This window comes from Tupaia chinensis, unplaced genomic scaffold (genome assembly GCF_000334495.1).
Source record: "Tupaia chinensis unplaced genomic scaffold, TupChi_1.0 Scaffold000113_1, whole genome shotgun sequence".
Classification (NCBI taxonomy): Eukaryota; Metazoa; Chordata; class Mammalia; order Scandentia; family Tupaiidae; genus Tupaia; species Tupaia belangeri.
This window is the reverse complement of record NW_006159577.1, coordinates 5,191,054-5,208,696: the sequence shown is the minus strand read 5'-3', so window position 1 is coordinate 5,208,696 and position 17,643 is coordinate 5,191,054. Positions and strand designations below refer to the sequence as shown.

The 17,643-nt window shown below is 49.0% G+C and overlaps 1 protein-coding gene across 1 annotated transcript in view; it reads left to right on the top strand.

Moving 5' to 3' along the window:
* Positions 1-17,643, top strand: part of TACC2 (transforming acidic coiled-coil containing protein 2) — a 239,069-nt gene that overhangs the window by 175,350 nt on the left and 46,076 nt on the right. The window contains 2 exon segments of the mRNA XM_027770124.1: positions 5,696-5,832; positions 17,557-17,641. Of these exon segments, the coding sequence (XP_027625925.1) occupies positions 5,696-5,832; positions 17,557-17,641 (222 nt within the window).

Below are 17,643 nucleotides of genomic sequence, written 5' to 3'. Positions count from 1 at the left end.
AAGGGACCAGCAGTTGGCGTAATGGCTATGTCGCTGGACTCCCACTTAGTCGACCGCGGTTCGCGTCCCGGACCCAATGGCTTAAAACTCAAGCCGGGCGTGTGTGCGTGCGTGCCCAAGATCCCGAGAGGAGAATGGAGAAAAAGGGACTGCGGCATGACCATCCCCCCTGGGGAGTGATCTCTCACTTTCTGTCTCTATGTCTCTGTCTGTCTGTCTGGCGAGCGCACACGCCCTATAGCAAAAACCTCTCCAAAAATAAATAAATAAATAAATAAATAAATAAAATAAAAGATACACATTTTAATTCACAGATTTATTTAGGCACATATATGTGTATGTTTACATATTATATTATGTGTCTGTGGGTGCTCATCTTTTTTTTTAACTTTATTTTTTAGTATTATTTTATTTAACTTTATTTATATAATTAGTTTTTAATTTGACCAGAGAGGGACAGAGTGAGAGAGTGAGGGAGCAAGAGAGTGAGAAAGCCTGCCACCAGGTCTGGACTCGGACATGTATTCTTGCATACAGTATGCTCGGGGACATCCTAGAATGCAAACCCAGGGCCCTGGTTGGCCATTTGGAAATCCAGCGCCCTTAACCACCATGCCACCTGCCAGCCCGGGTGCTGATTGGGTTGTCGGAAAAGTCATGACACATTTTTCTATGCAAAAATGTGTCATGACTTTTCCAGTGACCCAATATTTTGTTATTGTAGTTCATAGACGTAAAAGCACAACAACCAAATCACAGACATAGGGAAAAAGGCCCTTAGAGTCTACATTTTTCCAGCCATCTGACTCTTGCTTTGGGGACAGTTTCCATACCCTGTTTTGACACAGTGTGTCATTAATGGAGGGGCTGAATTTCAATTGTCTGGAGCAGAGGTTTTCACACTGTGCTCTTTGAGACTTTAGAGCTCTATAGAGAGTCTATGAAACCTCAGAAAATACTAGAAAAGATACTCTAAAATTACTAACAGACGCACAGTCAGGAAGCTGGGCAGGTCTGGGTTTCAGAGGCCAGCATGGTCTGTTCACACTTGGGGTTCCACATTCCCGTCTTCCTGCTCTTCTGTACCCACTGTGCTCTGTGGTGTAGGATACCACCAGCATGTCGCCTGGTGCTGATGCCCCTGGTTTTGTGCCATCGGGTGGCTCTCCTGCCCTGTCTGCCTTATTAAAGAATACCTCAGAGTCATAGGATAAGCTGTTAAAAAGCAGAGACTGTTTGTATCTATGAGGACCTTCCCCGACAATGTATAACCAGGAGAATCGACAGGTAGGATGTCGCAGTTGGTATCCCCAGCCTTCAGGGTCAGATTGTCAGTTAATCCAAACAGCTTACTTGTTCTTCATGATAGACTTTAAAATAAGAACATATTATAAATTAAGCTTGTTGAAAACATTTGGAAGCCCCAGATGTAGTGAAAGTGCACAGACTTTCGAGGTCGACAGCTCTGGATCCGAGCCCTGGCTGTCATCATTTACTAACTGTATGGTCTTGGGCAGTTCGCCTAATCCATAGCCACCTCAGCTGTAAAATGGGCCTGCTCTCCAGGAGGCAGGACTTGTTTTTAACATTTACTTATTTCTTCAGTGAGAGAGAGACAGGTGCCTTCGAAAGGGTCTTCATGCCATGATCCATCCCCCAGTCTCAGGTGACCCAGGTCACGGGCATGTATTCTTGCATTCAGTGTGCTCAGGGACATCCCAGGATGCAAACCCAGGCCCCTCTCTTTGCTACCAGGGGACCACTGCCTGGCCCTGAGGCAAGACATTTTTGAAGATTATAGGTAAGGTTCAAATGGACCTTGTTCAGTGCCTGACACATAAAATCTTCAACAAATAGTAACTGTTATGGTTTCATACTGAGACTTAAAGTTACTATACTTCCTGTCTGGCCATTAAGAACGATGTGTTTACATTATAAATGTATATGTGTATTTGATTATATTTGCATATTATATAGTGAACATAGCATATTCACATCTGGCAAATATATTTTCTTGTAATTTAGAGACATTTAGGCAGATTATAGTGACAGTATTTCTCTTTCGGATACGTATTTGTGGCAAATTAAATGAATTCCCTTCCTTTCATTTTTAAAGTGTGTGGTGTCTTAATAGAATAATTTCTTGTACTTCAGTTTTTCTAGTAGGAAAAATAAAGCAGCCAGTGGGAATTGGGTTTTTGCGTTAAAACTTCAAAATGCTGCTTTATTTTTATGTACAGACTCTTTGTGGGTGGACCGCAGAAATTCCTGCTCTTGGAAATGTTTTTGAGCCCCTGGGAAACTGAATAGGGAAAAAAAGAGCTAATTAAAAAACTGCCATCCGCCTCTTCTAATTAACTCGCTCTCTGCTCCCAGGAGAGGGTACAGAAATATGAAAACAAGGTGGGCGGCACCGGAAGTGGATGCCATGCTGGTGGCCCATGGTGGCCTCTGGTGTTCCGATGCAGAAACAGTTCATAGCAAACAGGCGAGGGTCCACAAAGGCTTGGTGTGCCCTTGCCCCTGCCCTCCCCGCACTGCCTCCCACGCAGGGGCGGTGGTGAATGGTGGTCCCTTGGAGCAGGTGTGCAGGCCGGGCAGCTGCAGCAGCAGAGACCTCATTGGAATTCAGCAGCTAGAAGCCTCCGGCATCCGGCCCTCCCGTTTGCTTGCTTGTGTGTTGAGAAAGAGCAGGGCCTTTTGTGCTCCAGAACCACACATTGCCAGTGCCCAGGGATGCAGGAGCCAGCACACAGCTTCTCTCTCTGCATCTTTGCTGGAGTAGAACAGCTCCAGCGTCTCGGAAGCTGGAGAAGCACCTCACTTTCTCAGTGACGTCTAAAGAGAATTTAGATCCCAGAGATATCAGCAAGCGAGTTAGGGGTGAGAATTTGAAGGACAGAGACTATTCTTCGGCCAAGATGTGGTCCCCAGTGGAATGGGCTCGGTGGATGTGGACAGCAGTGACCAGCGGTGGGGACTCCAATCTGCTGGTTCTTCCAGGAAGCTCTGGAAAGAGGCAAGTGGGCTCTGTGCATCTTGTCAGTGTCGCCCCTGATGCAGGTAGTGTTGGAGACTGGGTTGAGAAAGCCAGCTTCCCAGGGCTACACCCAGGGTCCCAGGTGGATCCAAACTCTCTTTCCTCTTTGCTGCTCAGTTGTGTAACCTCCTTGTGTTTTTCAATGGGGTCAATAGACTCCAAAAAATTTCTTGTACCTTGATCTGTTGCCCAAGTGTGGAACTTAAATTCTCCAAGAGCTAAACTATCTCTCATCTCTCTCTCTCTCTCTCTCTCTATCTATCTATCTATCTATCTATCTAAATTTGCTGTAGGGACATGCCCACCAAAAGCTAAGCTATTTTTAATATTAGTGTGTGTTTGTAAAAAGTCAGGATCAGGATGTCCCCTGCTGTGTTTGCCTGAGTTATTCACTTCTCCCGGACATGTAATAGTATGCAGGCTTTGGCTCATTGGACCCCATCAAAAGCAGCTCTGGGGTATCAGTTCATCTCTGTGGGTCCTGGAGGGCTTTCAGACTGGTTGGAAGAGCCAAAGTCTCTGGGAGGATTGGGATGTGGGGGGCGTTGAGAGATCTTTGACACCAATTAAGTCCATTGCAAACAAAAGTTGTAAAAGCATTATCAATGTCGATTTTCTGAAAGAAACTTCCCGCATGGCTTTTTTCTGGTCCTGGTGGACGGCGGAGGGACAGGGTTCATTCTTGCTGCTGTCTGCTATCTGCCATGAGCTGATGGTCTTTAGAAGATGGTGGCCTGACTTGCTTCACTCAGCATCCAATCTTCCATTGTATGTCTCCACTTAACATACACCGACTGTGTGCACTCTGTGGTAGAGACGGGAAGATTGGAGGACATAAATGCATTAAAAATTGTAGTGGACACTAGAGACAAAGTGGAAGGAGAGTGTGGGAGGGGAAGAGCATAGGAAGGGAAATTTTGGGAGAAAATAGAGAGGCAAGACACTTGTGGGACACCGATAACGCTTATTATTATTATTTGTTGATGTGGATGTGTATAATAGTCTCACCTGGGCTGGACTGAGGTGTATATCATGCTGGGTAAAGTCTCTTCACAATCTAAATGATGAATAGCATTTTAATGTAAGAATAATAACTTAAAAATTGGTAAAAAGAAGAAGAAGAGGGGGAGAAGGGGGAGGAAGAGGAGGAGGGGGAGGAGGAGGGCCTGTACCAGGATCACTGGTCCTTTGATTTGTGGCAGAAGAAGAAGAAGAGGAGGAGGAGAAGAAGAAGGAGGGGGAGAAGGGGGAAGAAAAGGAGGGGGGAGAAGGGACCAAGGCAGAAGGACAAAGCAAAGAAGAGATAGGAGAGGAGGAGGAGGAGGAGGAGGAGGGGGAGGAGGAGGGAGGAGGGTGGCCTGTACCAATCACTGGTCATTTGATTTGTGGCACGTAGCCAGCCCAGCAGCCTGCGTGTGTCACAGCATTGGACTGCAGGACTCAGTGACAGGGGCCGCACTCACCTGCCAGGTCACCTCTGATCAAATACCCTTCCCAGATTTGCCCACTGGGATCGTTTGTGCCTATCAGCAATCTTGATATTCACTTTCTTGCTAATTAACTTCCTGCTGCAAATGAATGAATTGGTGTTTTTGTCTATTTTAACTATTCTGGGCCTCACCCAGCAGCCGCCACTTCCTTGCTGGCCATCCTCAGAGGCAAGGTTGGGGCCGGGGTTGTGGACCATGGGGCATCTTGAGCTGCCTTCTGGCCCGTAGGTAGCACACCTGGGCAGGGTCTGGGAGAAGCCTCATCCTTTCTGGCTGAAGATTGAGTGGCCAGTAGAAGAGATGGAGAAGGGCAGTCTGGTTGGATTGTTTTTCTTTTTAACTCAGGACAAGGCTTTAGTTTGGCGAATGGCTTCCCCTTATTAGAGGATGGAGCTTCTCTGGATGGGTTTTTGGTTCAGTTCTCTAATCAAGGAATCTTCCTTGAGAGCAGATTTGCTGTGAACCAGCGAGGGCCATTTTCTCAGTGTGGGGGGGTGTGAGCTCTGTATTGTGGCTTGGTTTGACACCCCCCAGCTGGCTGGCTCGCCTGCTCTCATGTGTTTGTTCATTCTGTTCATTCGCTTACCAGGTGGTCATTCACTGCCTCCTGTTTTAGGCTCTGGGATGCTGGGGTGAATAAGAGCAGCTGCCCTCCTGCCATTCCCAGCTCAGTAGAGGGAAAGATAATGAACCCAATTAGAAAGTGAATTAAGTCTATACTAACAAGTTATGAGGAACCCTGAGAAGGCAGGGCATTGGAGGGAATGATGGGGAGAGGTGAAAGGGAGATTGAGTTCATAAGGTGGAGGTGAAAGAGTTTTTATGAATTTTATGAGGTGGGATCCTGTGGGTGCTTGGAGCTGCCTCTGATGACACAATGCCACATAGCTATGCTAAAGGGTGTCCAGAGCACACTGCTCATGTTTGCCAGCGGGACAAGGAAAGTGGATTTGAGAAGGACCGAGTTCAAAGAATGCACCTCCCGGACACACTAAAGGCCGGTGATGAGAGTCATTCTCGGGAACCATGCTACAAGGTGACTTTATCTGTCCTCACATCGTTTAACCGAGTTGTGAGCCAGAACCCCTGGGTCTGGGTCACACACCCTCAGCACATTGGCTCTTGGCCTCTGTCTAACATCTGTTTCTCTCCCTTTCTCCATCAGGAGTTCTGACTCTGAAGAAGCATTTGAAACCCCGGAATCAACAACCCCTGTCAAAGCTCCACCGGCCCCACCCCCGCCTCCCCCTGAAGTCACCCCAGAACCTGAGGTCATCACACAACCACCCCCGGAGGAAACAGGTAACCAGAGGCCAGGAACTTCCTGAGGAGAAGCCCAAGGGAGACTTAGAGTCACTCTTCCCAAGGCATAACCGGAGGGGGCTGGGGAGGAGGAGTCGGCTCCTTGGACAGAGGCCTCCTGGCTCTGGGCTGTGTTTTATGTGACTTTTGTAGGTTTTGGTGACAACTAAGGCTAAGCACATTCAGTGGGTTATTCTGCACTTGCTTTGCAAAAGTTCTGGGAGGGCCTCTGGGGAAACCATCTAGCTCTGGTGCCTTTCACTGGAAGGACTGAGTTTGGGGGATGAAAGGTACCTCAAACGTTTCCAGCATGGTCTCAGTTTCTAGTACTTGGCCTTTTGGTCCCTTAAGAATATTGGTTGTGCACAGCGTGTGTGAGTCTGCATTTGTATTCCAAGAACACAGCCCCTGGGTGCAGGGAATGAAAGTGGTCAGTGGGGAGGACTGAGTACCAGCTGAGTCAGTCTGTGAGGGTTCTTTTACTCTTGAGTTACCTAATTTCTTAGCACTCTCCCATGACCTTCCTTTAAAACTTAGACTTGATACACCTTTTTGATGTGTGATTCTGAGGGCAGGGGTGGACCAATCTCATCCCCACCCCATCTACCCACATGGCTGGGTGCTATGTGTTCTTCCCTCCTTACGCCAGTGGGGCTGGGACCAGCTCTCATGGGAAGATTTAGTATAAGGCTTGGAAGGAGATGGGATCTGCCAGAGATGGCCTCGCAGGCTAGTAGGAGACCAGATGGTTTGGGGTTTATACCTGACAGCTCTGAACCTTCACTTCAGAGGACCCCAGTTTGGCCTTCCTCAGGCCACAGACCCCTCCCTGGGATGAGTCCAAAGGGCCACTTGTAAATCATGAGCTGGACACCTGGGAGCCGCTACTCCGAGGCTCCTCCTTGTCCCCTTCTCTAGGGCCTTCTTCCCGAGGGTGGACTGTGTCTCAGGGAGGAACTCGGGTAGGGCCGGGACCTGCAGGCTGGAATGTTCACACACCTGTGCTCAAGGCTACCCCAGGTGAAGGATGGCACTGTGGTGAGAAGAGGGAGCAGGCTAAGGGCCAGACCTCTATTGGTGCTCTCATCCTGCCAGGCCAGGAGCCAGGCGAACTGAAAAATGAAATAACATTTTGACCTTAATGTTGGTTTAAGAAAGAAATGGGTGGAATTCTTTGAATCTGCCCTAGGTTCAAGCAGGTCATTGTTTTAGAAAGGATATAAACTCCCTGGGCCAAACAAATATGTCCCCCGGTGCCAGGGAAGTGGGTAAGACAGTTTTTATGGGAAGAGATACTTCTGCTGGTGTCTGTCAAATGCTATATTTAAATAGATTCTCCCCAGTCTGACAGCTCATCCACCAGCAGGAGTATCTGGGTTTTTGCCGAGTCAGTTTAGATGCTGGGCTCAGAGAGGATAATGATCAGTATTTATGTGATTTTAAGGTGGAAAAGAGCCAGGAGGTTGCTTACGGTTCTCAGAGAGTCATTTGTATCCTCTCCTTTATTTCACATAATAAAGCATATAAAAATGTGGAGAGAAGGGGTGATAGGGAAATGGTTATTGATAGAAAATTACAGTCAGATGGGAGGAATAGGTTACAGTATTCTGTAGCACAGTAAGTGACTATAGTTAACAATAATTTATTGGGACCAGCAGTTAGCGTAATGGCTATGTCACTAGACTCCCATGTACTCGACCGTGGTTCTAGTCCCGGACCTGGTGGCTTAAACTCATGCTGGGCACGTGTGCATGCATGCCCAAGATCCTGAAAGGAGAATGGAGGAAAAGGGATTGTGGCATGGCCATCCATCCCCCCTGGGGGGTGATTTCTCGCTTTCTGTCTCTCTGTCTTTCTGGCGAGTGCACCTGTCCTATAGCAAAAACCTCTCAAAAAATTTTATTACATTTTTCAAGATAGCTAGAAGAGAAGATTTCACATGCTCTCAACACAAAAGTAATGACAAATGTTTGAAATAAATGATGGGTAAGCAGAGTATCCTGATTGATTAGTAACATTGTATTCATGCCCCAAAAGCCCACATTCTTACCCCCCCACACACATGTACAATTATTCTGTTTATTTAAAAACATATATTTCCCTTATTTAAAAAAAAAAAAAAAAACTGACCCAGTTTTTAATGGAAAGTAACTGAATGATAAACATGTTGTAATCTCTAGGTCAAACATGATTTTAAAATATTCTTATTGTGGGTATAGTAAGTTTATGTCTAAAAATGTTTGGGCTGCTTTAGAAAAGTATTTAGACGAAAGCGATGGTGTAATCCAGCATATATTCCATCTCCAAACACCCAGTGGTGTGCAGAGGAAGGCCATTCTGTGACCGTAGGTGCATCTCTGGGATTCCGTCAATTAAAAACCCTGCCTGCTCCCGGGGAGTGGTTTGCCTCGTGTGTTCTTCTCTTTGGCTCTACCTTACTTCCTTGTGCCTGGCTAGCTTTTCATCAAAGCAAAGTACAATCTCCCTTCTTAAATACACATGGACACACAACACCCCCCTTTCTCTTAGATGGCAGTTTCTAAAAGAATGAGCATTCTACAGGATTAAGAGATACCCGCCTTCCACCCAGGGAAGGAATTGGAGACATTAATTGCCACTGAATCAGAGCTCCCAGAGCCTTTAATTACAATGTTTGGGGTCTTTGAACAGGGACCTTACACTTTTCCTTTTGTGAAAAGCACAGCAAGGCTAACAATATGAGGATTACACAGGAAGGAGACTTATGGTTGGAACTGTGTCTGCTTAAAGCTCCCCCTGGCTGGGTTGTATGAAGATCCATTTGATTGGCTGCCTGTGCTAGAAAACTGTCCCCAGAATCAATGTCTTCTCAGCCACTTTGCAGACCAGCATGGGGCATTATGGAATCGTGAGAAGCAGCTGAGCTTGCTGTCATGGGTGACTAGGAGAAGAAAGCTTTGTTCTGAGAGCCACAGAAAAGAAAGGGCCAGAGGAGAATCTATTGTCTGGTTTCTTCTGCAAAGTACCTGGGATGTTGCTCAAGATGCTGAAAGAACACATGAAGGACCTTTGCCTGTGCGTAAAGGCTTGGTTTTTCTTCTTGGAAACCCACATTTTACAAAGCACTCACTCACTCACTCCCTGTTGGACCCTTCGAGCATATTAGTGCTTTGTGGTCAGAGGACGGGCAAGAGATACCAGGGACACACCTTGGGTCTGCTTCGTCTGGGTGGCTGGAACTCAGCTCATCTGAGCCCAGTTTTCCTATTTCCATCAAATGAAGGGGGTGATCTGCAAGTCCTCTGAGGTCTTAGCCACTTGGACCTTCTGCAACTCTGTGAAGAGAACACCTGGCTCTTGTAGAGTGAAGGTGTCAGTAGGTTAAAACTGGCCACTGAGGGACGTAATAAAACATCACATAATGAAATGCCCATTCCCATTTAAGTGTCAGCCCTGTGTCAGGCCCATGCTGGATCCTCTGTGTGCTCCGTCTCCAGCTGAGATGAGAGAGAAGTATCCCTCCTGTGTATGGTATCCCTGAATGGCAGCTACCGTTGCCTGCTTCCCCATGAGACAGGGAGTTTACAGCCCTTGCCTGTTGTCTTACAGCAAGTGAGGGGCCCTGGGATCTGCCTCCAAGCCTAGCATCTTTGCATTCATAAATGAGGCTGCCCTCCATGCAGGTGATGTGAGCTGGTACGCTGAGCACTGACCTGGTGCTGGCACTTTGTAGGTGTTGAGTACAAATCCTTGTCACAGTTGCCAATGCTCAGACATGTTTAGCTCTGTGCCAGTATTCTGAGAGCAGACAGTGTTGCGAAGGATTGTCACATGGCAGCAAATGGTCAGGAGGGGGAGTGTGACAGGGGAAACCGAGGCTGAGAGCTGCCCACCCTCCCTCTGGGCACATCCTTCACTAGGGACAAAGCCTTTTACTCATTCTTGCCAGGAGACCCACCTTGGGGCCGTGGAGATGACTGGTGCCACTGTGCCTGGGTGTCTACACCTTTCCTCCCTGTCCCAGGAAGTGGTAGCCCTTACCAGGTACTGATAGTGGTCTAACTGGCTGTTTTGAGCCACTGTCCTCAAGAGAATTCAGAAGGGAGCTTGGTGCCTGGCTTGGTCACAGAGCATCCAGTGGCTTCCATTTTAACTGGACCCACCTCAGGGACCTGTTTCCATACACTCTGTCACTTGCTTTCATCTCCTCTAACAGAGCCACGTGTGAGTGTTTGCTGTAGAGACAGGAAGCTCCTGGTGTTGCACAGGGCATCCCAGAGCTTAGAGAGGCAGTAGCCCTTTCCAGCCTGGGCTAGGGGTACAGGGAGTAGGTGTCACCATGGCAGGTGAAAGAGTTGGGGGACCCTGGCTGCTGTTTCCCTGCACCTACTGGGCTTGGTGCTGTGTGGCTCTCCCACTTCATTCTCATGGGAATGCCCAATTCCCAGCTGAGGCAAAGGGGCCGGCTGACCTGCCATGGTTAGACACTGCTCGCTCTACTCAGCCTGCTCTACCACCGGACCACCGTGGGTGGTTACAAACCACAGGCTTTTATTGCTCAGGGCTCTGGAGGCTGGGAGTAAGGGCATTTACCCCCATCACAAGGACTCTTCTCTCATGATCTCATCACCTTCCAGAGGTCCCTCCTTCTAGCACCTTCCCCTTGGGAGTGAGGATTTCGGCTCTGGAATCTTGAGTGGACACAGACGTTCAGAACATGGTCCATAGTGAATTGAGAGCCAAGGCTTTTCAGACTCTGTTCCAGCTGCCACAGCACTCATGCCTCCTGGCCAGGCTGTTCCTCTCTGCGTGATGTGTGTGATAAATGTGTCCAGGTCTGGGTAGCAGGGAGGTCACAGGAGCCAAGTGTGAGAGTTTCATGTGTAAGGAGACACGCTCAAGAGGGGCCCGTTATGTCAACTGGTGAGTGGTAGGTGTTGTCCAGGCAGAGGTCAGTTCGATCCCTGAGTCAGGGGTACACGGGGTCCACAGATGCCAGATCCAAAGCCATGTTCATCCCAGTCTGGCAGGACCTGGCTGTGTAGACAGGTGAGGAAACTCCTGTGGCTGTACTTACTGCCCTGGGCCCCTTGGCTGGGCATGCCAGGGACTTGGCAGGGCCTGACCCTGTGGAGGTGCATTTACCTCCCTAATGGTCTCGCCGAAGGGTCTGGACTGCATTTCATGTCCTCACCAGCACAGTGACCCTGTCAGCTCAGTAAGCTGCAGTGTACCCCATGTTGCTCAGCACCCTACAACCCCCAGGAGAGAAGCAGCAGTCAGCAGAACGGGATAGAGAAGTGACATTTGGTGTGCCCCAGGCGGAGCCAGGACCCAGCCCATGGCTGCTGCTCTAGCGCCAGCTCTTATGCCACCCCACAGTGGGACTGTCATCCTAGAGGTGTCACTTTTTGCCCCAGAGAGTGAGCCCCCGACCTTAGGCCCAGACTCCCCATCCTAACGATGGCCATACGACCTGGCTGCTCACCAGGTGGATTCTGGTGGGAACAATCTGGTTTTCGTAATGAGGATTTATCCATCACTAAGTGAGTTAACGTGGTCAGTAATTCTCCTTACCCCACAGTGCCTTGACTGGCACGTTCCCCTCTTTGGTCTCTGGGATCTGCATGGAGGTTTAAGAACAGGCATGCAAGAACAAGACAGATACCCAGGAAGCAGTGGAGTACAGCCCACTGGGTGCTTGGGTTTTGGGACATAGCAACATCTCCGAGGTCCTGGAAACCCCGGGGTATTAGGGTTCAAGGTAGCTGCAGCACAAGCCTCCTGCTTCTCCTGCTGGTCTCTTTTGGGTTTAGTTTGTTGAGCCTTACAGCTCTGAGTTTTGGACCCCATCAGAGGATGACGGGCACCAGGGGACCAGATCTGCTGGTTACTTCTGTTGTCCTGACACCTCAAGCCTCAGGCAAAATTCCCACTAGGAATTGGAGCTGCCCTTGGAGATCAGTCTGGGCCCACCCAAGCTGTGCATAGATATTAAAACATTGCCCAGTGGGGACCAGAAAATGGCGTAATGGTTATGTCACTGGACTCCCATGTAGTTGACCACAGTTCAAGTCCTGGACCCTGTGGCTTAAAACTCAAGCCAGGTGTGTGTGTGTGCATGCCCAAAATCCTGAGAGGAGAATGAAGGAGAAGGGATTGCAGCATGGCTATCCCCCCTGGGAGGCTGATTTCTTGCTTTCTCTCTGTCTCTGTCTCTCCAGCGAGTGCACAAGCCTTATAACAAAAATCTAACAGAACCCCCCTCCCAAAAAAACCCCAAAAAAACATTGTCCACTGGGGCCAGCAAGCAGCATAGTGATTAAGGTGCTAGACTCCTACAAGGCTGGCCGCAGTTCAAGTCCTGGACCCAGTGGCTTGAAACTCACCTCAGGTGCATGTATGTGCATGCCCAAAATCCCGAGAGGAGAATGGAAGAGTAGGGATTGCAGTGTGACCATCTCCCTGAGTAGGTGATTCCTCACTTTCTCTCTGTCTCTCTCTGTGTCTCTGGCGAGTGCATATGCCCTATAGCAAAAATCTCTCTTTAAAAAAAAAAATGCCCACTGAAGGTTTTTTTGTTTTGTTTTGCTAGAGGGCATATATACTCGTCAAGAGAGAACAAAGAACTCTCCATATAGAGTGGCCATGCCACAGTCTCTTCTCTGCCTCTCGCTCCTTTGGGGATATTCTTGGGCACACTCAGCCTAGGTGTGTTGCGTCAAGCCACCAGGTCTAAGGACTTGAACCACCTGGTCAGCTATATGGGATCCAGCTGCCTTGACCACACACCACGGAGCCAGTCTGCCCAGCACAGGCTTTAAGAACTAGATAGGCCCAGCTAGTAAGCAGGTATGGTGAGCCAGTCCAGCCCTAGAATTCCCTGATGAGGAGACTCACCTGTGGCAACTGTTACAAGGAAAATTCTGAGCCCCACGCCAGCTCTGCTAACCTGCTTCTCCAGGGCCGGGGTGGATGGGGAGTCTGGGGTTTTAATGAGCATCTCAAGCATGTCTTAGGCCAGACAAGTTTGGGAAATGCTGAATTAGTCATAGATTTGTTCCAAGTTGCCTACAGCTACCAGCGGAATGCTACATAAGGCCTGAGTATGCTGGTTATATGTTGTTAGCCTATTAAAATGGAGATCTTTTCCCAAAACAAACATAATTAATTACAATAGATTATTATTCATGTTCCTAGAAGCTGTAAAGCTATGCTTCTTGTGTATAAGACCATCCACCCCTTGGGACCAACAGTTAGCGTAATGGCTATGTCACTGGACTCCCACGTAGTCGACCGTGGTTCGAGTCCCGGACCCAGTGGCTTAAACTCACGCCGGGCACGTGTGCGTGCATGCTCAAGATCCCGAGAGGAAAATGGAGGAGAAGGAATTGCGGCATGGCCATCCCCCTTGGGGGGTGATTTCTCGCTTTCTAGCTCTCTGCCTCTCTGTCTGGCGAGCGCATGCGCCCTATAACAAAAACCTCTCCCAAAAAAAAGACTATCCACCCCTGATTTATTGGTTTACCTTAAGAGCCTGTGAGTGCCAGGGTGCCCATGGGTTGACACCTTTGGTCCTTGGACCCGACAGATCCCTGCCCTGAGTGAGCCGATTGCAGGGTCTGTTTGGGGGGAAAAACCAGGACAGCCGGCAGTAAGTGCCCCTGTGAGAAACATCCCAGCAAGGCTAAGAAATGTGGCCTTCGGAGAAAACAAGGTGGTTATCAGTTGCCACTTACTAGTTTCCTCCCTTCCCTTGGAATTATCTTGGGATTCCCTCTTGCTTCCGGCACATTTGCTTTTCCTCAACTTGGGGATGTTACTGCCAGCACTGCTGTTGTGGACCAAACTGTACCCCCTTAAAATTTGTATGTTGAAGCCCCATCCTCCAGTTTGGCTGTAGGGAGTTCATTAAGGTTGAATGGGGCTGTAACTAGGGAGGGTTCCTAACAACACAGGACTGTGTCCTTAAAAAAGACGAAGGGACACTGGGAGCGCTCACTCAGGAGACACCAACGCCTTGGACTCCGGCCTCCAGAACTGAGAGAAAATCAACGTCGCCCAGTCTGCGATACCTGGCTGTAGCAGCCCTGCAGACTCCACGGCTGGGAACCCAAGAGCCTCTCGTCATGAACCACAACTGCGGACTTGTCATCAGCCTGAGCCATAAACCTGAAGCACAAGATGTTCTCCAGGGCACTTGTCACCCAGGTCTACATGATGGGGACGTGAGGCGGAGGACAAGCTGACATGGTGGACTGACCTGGGGTCTTATCCATGGCATACCCTGCAGTGGCCGACATACAGGAGCCAGCCCACATTATTCGTGGAATGAATGAATGGTCTTTGTGCAGGTGTGCTATGTGGACATTTAGAAATCCAATAGGGCTAGGGTGGGGACTGGGGACCCAATGGGAACCACATTGGCTTTGGACAGTCGATGACTGCACACGGCAGTGATCTTTCCCATGAAAGGGCCAGCCCTGAGGTGGACACGGTAGGGCAGCATGCTCTGGTGACTACACAGTAAGACAGTGGTTCTCAGCCAGGGGTGATTTTGTCCCCCACGGGGACACTGCAGAGTCTGCAGACGTTTTTTAGTGATCACAGCTGGAGTGAGGGTGCTGTTGGCATTGAAGAAGTGGAGGCAAAGGATGCTGCTAGGCCATCTGCACTGAACGGGGTGCCTACACTAACCCCATGGCAGAGAACTCACTGCCCCGAACGTCCATAGTCCTGCAGCAAGATTAGGCTTTCTGGTCCTTGATGATTTAATTAGGGAATGGCAGTTCTAAATAGAAAAGCCATGTTAAGCATGCAGGGAGCTCTTTAGAGGAAAGCAATAAGCAGATGGTTAAGCTTAAGGTCAGGTGATTGTTGCATGACTGGGGAGAACCCCTGGTATTTGAAGAGCCTCTGAGGGCTTCCTTCCAAAGGCTGCTGAGGCACTTGCGGAGGCCTGAGAGAGAAGGTTGGCACTGTGGGTTTTGCTTTGGAATGAGCCAAGCCTCCTCCCTCCTTCAAGGAAAGCACCCGATCCTCATCAATGTGTGCCCTGGACCTCTGGACCCTGTGTCCAGGGGCAGTCACAGGGCAGGAAGTGATGTCACTGTCCATGGGTGCTTGAGGGTACTAGGTCCCAGAGGAAAGGGGGAAGGAGTTGATTTTTAGAAATAAGGAGGGAGGAGACACCTCTTCTTTTGAAATGAGCAGTGTTTGAGAGACGCTGGAGAAACCACGTCTAGAGGCAGAGCCTAGAGGCATCAGTCGGTGCTCTGTAGTCAGGAGATCTCTCCGAGTGGGGCCTGGAGTGGCACTGGGTGAAGGGAGAACAGTCTGAAATCAGGACTGGCTGTCAGATGGGCCTCTGGAAGGTGCTCTCAATCCAAGAGCATTTATTGAGCCTACAAGAGAAAATGTGACCAGTTAAGGGAGGGGGAAAAAAGACAAATAAGACCAGTTCCTATACCCAAGAGGTTTGAAGTTTCCTCATTTGTAATCTCCCACTTGATCAGCTGAGCACTCTCTCAAGTGCTCCAAGAGAGGTTTGCTTATGAGCAGAGGATGATAAGCACTGTGCAAAACAGTCGCCACTTGGAGGTGGCCATGGTGACCATGCGTCACGCCGAGAAAATCTACAATAAGAGACCAGTTCAAGCTTAATCGAACATTTCCCCAACCTTATTTGCTCACTGGGTGAGGGACTACACTGCCACATTTATCAGATAAAAATACAGAGGCCAGCTCTGCGGTGCAGCACTCCGGAGGAGCCAGACTCCTCATGGCAACCACGGGTCAGATCCTCGGCCTGACAGCCTGAAACGCACCAGGTACTCAGGTGAGTGCCCAAGATCTAATGGGCTGGAGGAAGGATCGCAGTGTGAACAGGCCCTGCATAGCGTGGTTCTCTCTCTCTCTCTCGTGCACACATCTCTACCATGAATAAAGAAAACTGTATTTTTAAAAAAGGAATATAGAGTACTAAGTTAAATTCAAATCTCAGATAAAAAATGAACAATTGGATGTGGTACATATATTAACATACCCATTTATCTGAAGTTTAAATCTAAATGAGCATGCTGTACTTTATCTGGCCACCCTACCAGTCAGAAGGAGCCAGACTCCTCATGGCAACCACGGGTCAGATCCTCGGCCTGACAGCCTGAAACGCACCAGGTACTCAGGTGAGTGCCCAAGATCTAATGGGCTGGAGGAAGGATCGCAGTGTGAACAGGCCCTGCATAGCGTGGTTCTCTCTCTCTCTCTCGTGCACACATCTCTACCATGAATAAAGAAAACTGTATTTTTAAAAAAGGAATATAGAGTACTAAGTTAAATTCAAATCTCAGATAAAAAATGAACAATTGGATGTGGTACATATATTAACATACCCATTTATCTGAAGTTTAAATCTAAATGAGCATGCTGTACTTTATCTGGCCACCCTACCAGTCAGATAGGGAGGCTTGGTGGGACACGACCCCAGTCAGTGAAGCACACCTCAGGAACGCAGCCCCCAGTCGAATTTGTGCCAACTTCTTTTCTTCCTTGTTCTGCATGCTGCTGGTACAGAGGCCTACAGACCACAGTGTTTTGTAAAGTGTCATGTTTTTAGTTTTCTGGCAGATTACTGTCTGGCGTCCTTGACTACCGGAACAGCTGTGAACTCAGAAATACACGTGGTACAAGCAGAGTCCAGGATGGCCAAACCAAAACTAGGCCTGGCCGGACCCCATGGGCAGTGGGAATGTGAGGTCACTGGACATCATTGGGTTGTCAGTTGGAGCATCCACAATGTGTTGGAAGAAAAGGACCCGCTCCTTGGCTGGCAGTGACTGAGGAGGTAGAAAAGCTGGGAGGAAGCAGTCAGAAGAGGAGTGAGAATACACAAGACCAAGGACAGGCAGGCAGGAGTAAGGGGAAGGGTTACAGGAATGCTTGGAGCAGCAGGTGGCATTTGGGCCAGCTCAGCTCTGCCACCATGCCTGGGGGCCTCCAAATAATGTTCCACTCGTGGCTCTGAGCAGTCAAGGGCAGGTTGCTGATGAGAGTAGCTAGCAGTTATTGGAGGCTCATTGCACTTTGCTCGTGTTACTTCCCTGTCTTCTTGTCCTCTTCCCGGCATCATTGCTATTTCTGTTACCCACCCGGGGTGCTCCTGCCCCCAAGGCCTTTGCCCTTGTTACTCCTTCCCAGGAACCCTCCTGGTTTGTGCCTTTATTTTCTTTCTGGTCTTCACTCAGAAATCTCCTCTTCGTAGGACCTGGCACGACGATCTTTCTTGCTCGGCAATCTTCTGTACTGGCTATATTTTTCTCCTTAGTATGTATCACCACCTGACAGCCTATACATTCTACTTATTTATTTATTCACTGTTTTCTTCCTGGAGAATGTGACTTCCAGTAAGTCTGGGTCTCGTCCATGTTGTTCACTGTCGAACCCCAGCACCTAGAACAGTGCCTGTCCCAATTATGCACTTGGCGATGTCTTCAAATGAATGATGTGAGGTACTCCTTAGTCAGCTCTTACCTTTCCCATTTTACAGATGAGGAAACTGGGGGTAACCCTGTCTAGAGTCTAGAGCTAGTGATGGGTGGGACCAAGTAATGTGTGTGCTAGTGGATCAAGGTGGCCTGGGCTCTAGGCTGACAGCTTCTGCTCTAGAAGGTGATGGTCTGTCACAAGATGAGGAATGCTCTGAAGTGTCTGGTGTCCATCAGTGACGGCTTTGTCTCGTTTCCACAGGATGCAGTTCTGAGACGGTCCCTGTCCCCGATGGCCCGCGTAGCGACTCGGTGGAAGGAAGTCCTTTCCGTCCTCCACCACACTCTT